At 32.7% G+C, this 6,421-nt stretch overlaps 1 protein-coding gene across 1 annotated transcript; it reads right to left on the reverse strand.

Annotated features, from left to right (window-relative positions):
- Positions 1–280: 280 nt before the first annotated feature.
- Positions 281–5,993, reverse strand: LOC143608573 (structural maintenance of chromosomes protein 3-like). The gene is made up of 15 exons (XM_077083583.1): positions 5,979–5,993; positions 5,771–5,846; positions 5,309–5,347; positions 5,159–5,226; positions 5,009–5,080; positions 4,455–4,534; positions 4,290–4,368; positions 3,642–3,759; positions 3,385–3,560; positions 3,110–3,291; positions 2,429–2,597; positions 1,844–1,990; positions 1,667–1,759; positions 1,054–1,228; positions 281–471 (listed from the first exon to the last, which is right to left on the reverse strand). The coding sequence occupies exons 1-15, from the start codon at positions 5,991–5,993 to the stop codon at positions 281–283; spliced, it is 1,680 nt and encodes a 559-aa protein (XP_076939698.1).
- Between the last annotated feature and the right edge of the window lie 428 nt (positions 5,994–6,421).

Consider the following 6,421-nt stretch of genomic DNA (forward strand, 5'->3'; position numbering starts at 1 on the left):
GAATTTCAAGTGACTCATTTTGACTCATTTAGTTAAAACCTAACCCAAACCAACCCATATAATTTTTAAAACAACTCAAACTGACCTATTTAAAATCGTTTGGGTCAAGATTAACCACCTCTAGGTTTTATCTCTAACGAGTCAAACAAATAAAAACTGAAATTCATTCGAATGAATCTATAACATTTTATTCAAATAATCTTATTATTATCAAAATAAAATAATGTAACATTTGTAAAATATAATGTAACAAGTTGTTTTTGACTTTACCAGGTGCAGCTCATTCAGCATTATGCATTTGATCTTGCTCGATGAAATCCAATGCTTCCTCCATGGTCATAACTTTTACATGACTAACACGGTTTTTGTGAGTTACACCATATATCTTGTCAGCAACTTTCACAAGCTCGGGTCGAAATGTTGTTGCAATGAACTGTGTACTTTGCATATCTGCGAAGCGACGAATGATATCTAGAAACAAGTTGTCAAGGATGCAAATAATAGAAAAAATGAGACAACACACACGAGTTAAGTCACCAATTTAATTGACTAGCTAGCACTAAATAATAAAAGTGGCAATTTCCACGTATTTACTTTTAAATGGATTAACCCGGGGCTATGTTTATCTCAAACGGGTCAACAAAATTAGTTGAAATTCACCCATTGAATCATTTTATGTTGAAAAGTTTAGATCATTATTATCAATGGCATATATTATAAAAAACCAGTATACTTTCTGTTTTTCTCTTAAAAGTTTTACACGTCATCTTCACATGTTAAATTTGATCAAAACTGTTAAGGGACTTTAACGAGAAAAAACAGAAAATATGTTGGTTTTTGTATGGTATCTGCTTTACTATCAAAATAATATGATTTTTGTAATCATATTTGACAGACTATTTATAAAAACATTTTTTTAATAACTTTGGACGGTATTTTGAGCCAACACGTACAAAAAAATTCCATTTTGACCAGTCAACCAACCCACTCAACCCGCCCGTATTGCCACCTCTAAAAAACCATTAACAAAACTTCAAATATTAGACAGGATACTTCCAACTGCAGTTCGATACTGAGGGTCTAGTGCGGCATCTATCTCATCAAACAGGAAAAACGGCGCAGGATCATGTCTTTGAATGGCAAATATAAGTGCCAATGCAACCATAGTCTTCTGACCATCGGACAATTGCTTCATTGATTGTGTCACCTCTTGTCCCATGAAAGAAACCTACAATATTAACCTTAAATCAAATGAACCTTTGCACATAAAAATTCAAAACATACATGCCACCTCTAACTATGATAAGAGTCGTAAACAAACCCAAGCCATCTCGTTAAAAGCTTGGATCAAGCTAAACAATCGAAGCCCGAGCTTATCAAGCTCAAGCTGGTTGCAAGCCTATGCGAGCCTATTATTAATATAATTTATGTTTAATGTGTTAAATATTTATTTATATGAAAATAATTAGTATGTATAAAATTATAATAATATAACTAATTAACAATGCACATTATGTTATATACAAAACTATAGCTTAAAAACTATTAAGAAAGAACACAAATGTATATAAATTAATTAATGAGTTAATATTCAACAAGCCGAGCTCGGGCTTGTTTACACCCTTAAATCCTATGATAAAAGAAAGATTATGTAGAGAACACTTGCCTTTACTTTTACACCAATGTATTTTTCAATAGGCTTCTCGGCATCAACACGAGGCCCATGATCATCATAATAGTTATCAGCGGGTTCACCATCCTGCTTTGTTTTAAGACATATGAAGTAAGTTAGAAATCCCACAAGGACGGAAAATGTACGTATAAAGGAAACTAAAAACCCGACGTCTTTCTTCATCATGATCAAAGATCCATGACCGCCTTGCACAAGTTCAGAAAATACATCTTGAAAATGCTTAGCCACGCTTTCCAAAGTACTTTCAATATATTCATCGTTGCGTTGATCCAGTATTGATACAAGTTCTTTGATTTTCTGTCATTAAGATTTTGAAATGGTTTTTAAAAAAATGCAAAGAACAAAAACGTAAAGATGTACGCTTTTTTAGACTTGTAAATGAACTAGGCGTTCAATGAACAGTTCGTGAACCATTCAACAGGAAGTTCATTTATGTCCGTAAATTTTAAATTCGTTTACATTCAATCATGTTCGCTAGTTTATGTTTATTCGGATATGTTTCATTTAATTATTATTTGTACCATTACAACTTAGTGTAGTTTTAATAACTTTTTAGGCCTAACACGCTCTTCTTCACATTACTTTTACGAACGAACACAAACAAGAAAATCTCGTTTGTTTGATTGTATGTGCTCAATTGATTGTATTTTTACAAGCCTACTTTCATAGTCCTTTTCATATTTTTTCTCAAAACTTAAAAGAAGTTAAAAGTATAATAAATAACATTAATGTAACATCATCACCAGCATCAAGGTCTTGTAGTCGCTTCTGGAGTTCTTCACTTTCATCCGAAAAGTATGCATACTGATCAAGTGCTTTCTTGTTTGCATGACTAAACTGTTTTAACTTCTCGTTGCACTTTTGCAGCCTTTTATATAACTCTTCTATGCTTTTCTGTTTGTGCCTGTATTTGATACAATAAACAAGAACAAACAAGATAATTCATTCCCCCTATAAAAAACCAAACCAAACCGGTGTTATAGACTTAAATTTTAAATTCTGTATTTTAAACAAGTTATAACAAATTATAAAAATAGTGAAACTAAACATTGTAGCCCAAATGTATAATAATTAATAAATTACCATTAACAAAAACCTGTTGGTAAGTTTGAAGCCAAAACTCATTAATATGGGCCATATTTTTATAGCCCAAAACTTTCAAGCCCAAATGGTAAGACTATGGTAAGACCGGAACCAAACGGTTTTTAAAAACTCAAAAACCAAATTTTTTTTTGGTTTGGTTTGAGCCCAAACTGACTCATGGCCACCCCACTTTTAACGCGTACAAAAAAAAAACAATCCATACCCAACCCGGCTGACCAACTCATTTTGCAAGCTCTACTGGCAGATATATCAGCCAACAATAACGAAAATCAGTTAAGTCAAACAGAATGGAGGTCAAGAGACTATAATTACGTTTCAAATGCGTCTGATGATAACGGACCCAAATCTGTGATTTTCTTGGTGAGCTCTTCTTGCTTTGCAAGTAAAATGTTTTTTCTACTTATAAGTTGCTCCGCTCGTTTATCCTCATTTTGACGGGTCTCTTCGCACTCAACTAAACAAGCCTGCATTACAAGAAATGTATTACTATCAATAATCAAAGTTTAGTAAGGAACTTGTTCTTATAAAAATGACGTTGGAAACTTAATCGAGCAAAGAAAACTTGAAACTTTTATAGATAAAATTACCTCAGTCAATTCCCGACGAGCATCGTTAACTTCTTTGTCATAAATAGTATATTCTAAAGACTTCCTCAGGTTATCAAGCTGCTGATACTTCTTCAACTCGGCTTTTTGTTCATCTAGCTCGCTTAATTTCTCACCCAAGTATTGCAGGATTTGAATTATCTGGTTTCTCGCATTTCCTGATCTTATCATAAAAGTAATAAAGTATATAAGAAAAGATTAACCAAATGCAATAAATACCAATCTTAACAATCACTTGCCATTTTCTTGCAACATTTTCAAGGTTTCAAGACGACTCCCTTCATAAACACGAATACCACTTATTTCCATTAACAGATCCAGTCGTTCCGAATCATTCATCAAGGCCAATGATGCCATCTGCAAAAAATGCATGATTATTAAAAAGTATACACTTCACCTGCGATCAAAACTATGCAGTCGATATCGCCAATATATCAGTGATAGTGATATATCGGTTATTGCCCCCCCCCCCTCTCGGTGAAATATCTGTAAAAATATCGGTCAGAATAACAGTACCGATAATATCAGCGATATTGACCGATATTGGACTGATATTTGACTGATATATCACCGATATTGCTGATATTAGTGTTTTAAGCCTTAATCATCAACTTTTAGTGTTCAATGCTAGTGTTTTAAGTCTTAATCTGTTCTTACTTGCTACGATTGCTAGTGTTTTGCAAGTTGCAAAAGGTTAATTTGTTAATGGTAGGAGATTATATTGAATTATTAGTGTTAAATTGCTATATATATGAATTTTACATGATATTAAAATTACCGATATCTCATTGCGATAACCATAACCGATATCAGTCCTTGACCGATTCCGATGTTTTTCTGCATTAACTACTTAGGATCAAAATATTCAAACCGAAGAGATGTCATACGTTGTCTTGTTGCACAACATAATATGGATTGGAAAGAGAGAACCACGCACTTTCCAACAGATTCTTAGCTTCAGTTTTCCTACAATGATGTGTTTGCTTCTTTTTCATAACATTCAAAAAAGATAATAAGAGAATTCAAGTTATCAATTACGTGGTGGTTCTTACGTTATATGCTTCCCATCCCAATAATATTCGTCCTTTTTAGTATCGATTGTTCTTCGCAGCCGCACCTCCTTGTTATCAACCTTCAAATTACAGAAACCATTAATACTAATTAAAAACTAAACACTTTTCCGTGCAGACGAAACAAAATTCAATAGCAATGCATAAAAAAGTAGCAAAACTCATCTGGCAATAAAACAGTTAATAAGTGTGACCAACATTTTAATAATAACATTTTATGTGTTTTGATCAACTACTAAAAAGCTATGAAGTTGTCTGTTCTGATAAATTCTATTTTTCGGTTTATGACCAACATTTTCTAAACTAAGAATACAATTTTATTGTAGAACATAAAAGGATATATGACTAGACACTTTTAAACTTAATGTAACAAATGTTTTATGACGAATCACTCACAAAAGTTACACATTTGCAATCTTGTAAGCATGTGTGTGCACAACATTGTGAGCATCCATCATAGCAATATGTGAGAATAAATTATAATTTACACGTATACAAAGTAAAGATTATGCCTACTAATAAATGATGAACATTACTGGAATACGATTGTCGGTGTTATCAAAAACAATCTCAACGAACGCTGGTAGAACTGTTTGTCCTGCTCCTTCCTGTGCAATGTTCACATAAAACTTATTATTTAATATTGCAAACAAGTTGATATGGCCATAAAAACATAAGCAACATACATGGAGGAAGGCAAGCCTATCTTCAACACACGGGTTCTGAAAAGGGTCACTTATAACAAAACGAATTGCTGCAAACGTAAATCAGGTAGGTTGAGATGCAACAAAACGGGCGAATAAATAGATAGTTAAAAGTTATAGAATTACACGTACCATGAAAAATATTAAACTTCCCAGATTCATTTGCACCAACTGCAGTTTAAATTCGAATAATTATAATCATAGTTCAAAGTTTATCGCGAAAAGAATACATAGCGTTTAACTGTTTACTCAGTTGAATCTTTTCAAGAACGAGTTGATAACCAAAAGACAAACAAACACACAATTTTAGGATGAACTTTCGTATTCCTATAATCAAGAAACTAGCTAACTCAAAACTCGATTACAATAATCCCTCATACGATAACCTTAATCATGGTTATATATTTATAAAGGTCACGGTCCACAATAGGTCCAACCTGGTCATCTCTATGTGACGAGCCTATTATAAAAATATAACAAACACCATTTACAAGCCACGATAACAGATAAAGATAAATATGAGAAAGCATTACATGAGAATAAAAGAGAATTATTGGTAAAAGAAACATGAAGAAGTATATCAATGTATCATACCAAGACAGTTAACTTTCGGATTGAAATCTTCGATAGCAATTTGTTCTTCATAGCTCTTAAACCCTTCGATAATGACCTGCAGTACAGCCCCACAACTCCACAAGCAAATTAGCAGATTATATAATTAGAAGAATAATGAATAACTCAAGACAAGAAGAAGGTAATTAAAAGTTAGAAGCAAATAAAGTAAAGGAACTAAAACAATTACCTGTTTTATGTACATTCTGATACACTTATAGCTTGCTTAAACCTATAGGTAATCATATTGAAAATGTGTCAACATAACTTAGCTAATGTGAAAAAAGCAGCATGATCATAAAAGCAAGAATGATAATATAATTCGCAAATACGACCAAAATTCACTAATTTAAACGAACAATTGGATCAGACACGTAAACAAACAATTCTTCGATTGTCCTAACTTCGCCCTAGGAAACAATTGGTCAAAAGTGAAACTTTATGTATAACATTTGGTGTGTGTGTATATATGTGTGTGTATTTATGAAATACTGCATATAAAATTCTGATCAGATTAATCCTGATAAATCCATACTCGATACCCCCGCGGCCGACTAGTGCCTAGAATGTATGATAATCAGTTGTGATGAGCAAGGAATAACTTACTTGACAGAGAAGAAACCTAGTACTGCT

This window comes from Bidens hawaiensis, unplaced genomic scaffold, assembly GCF_021521415.1.
Source record: "Bidens hawaiensis isolate Kalapana, Puna unplaced genomic scaffold, B.hawaiensis_p1.1 tig00419396_1, whole genome shotgun sequence".
Taxonomy (NCBI): Eukaryota; Viridiplantae; Streptophyta; class Magnoliopsida; order Asterales; family Asteraceae; genus Bidens; species Bidens hawaiensis.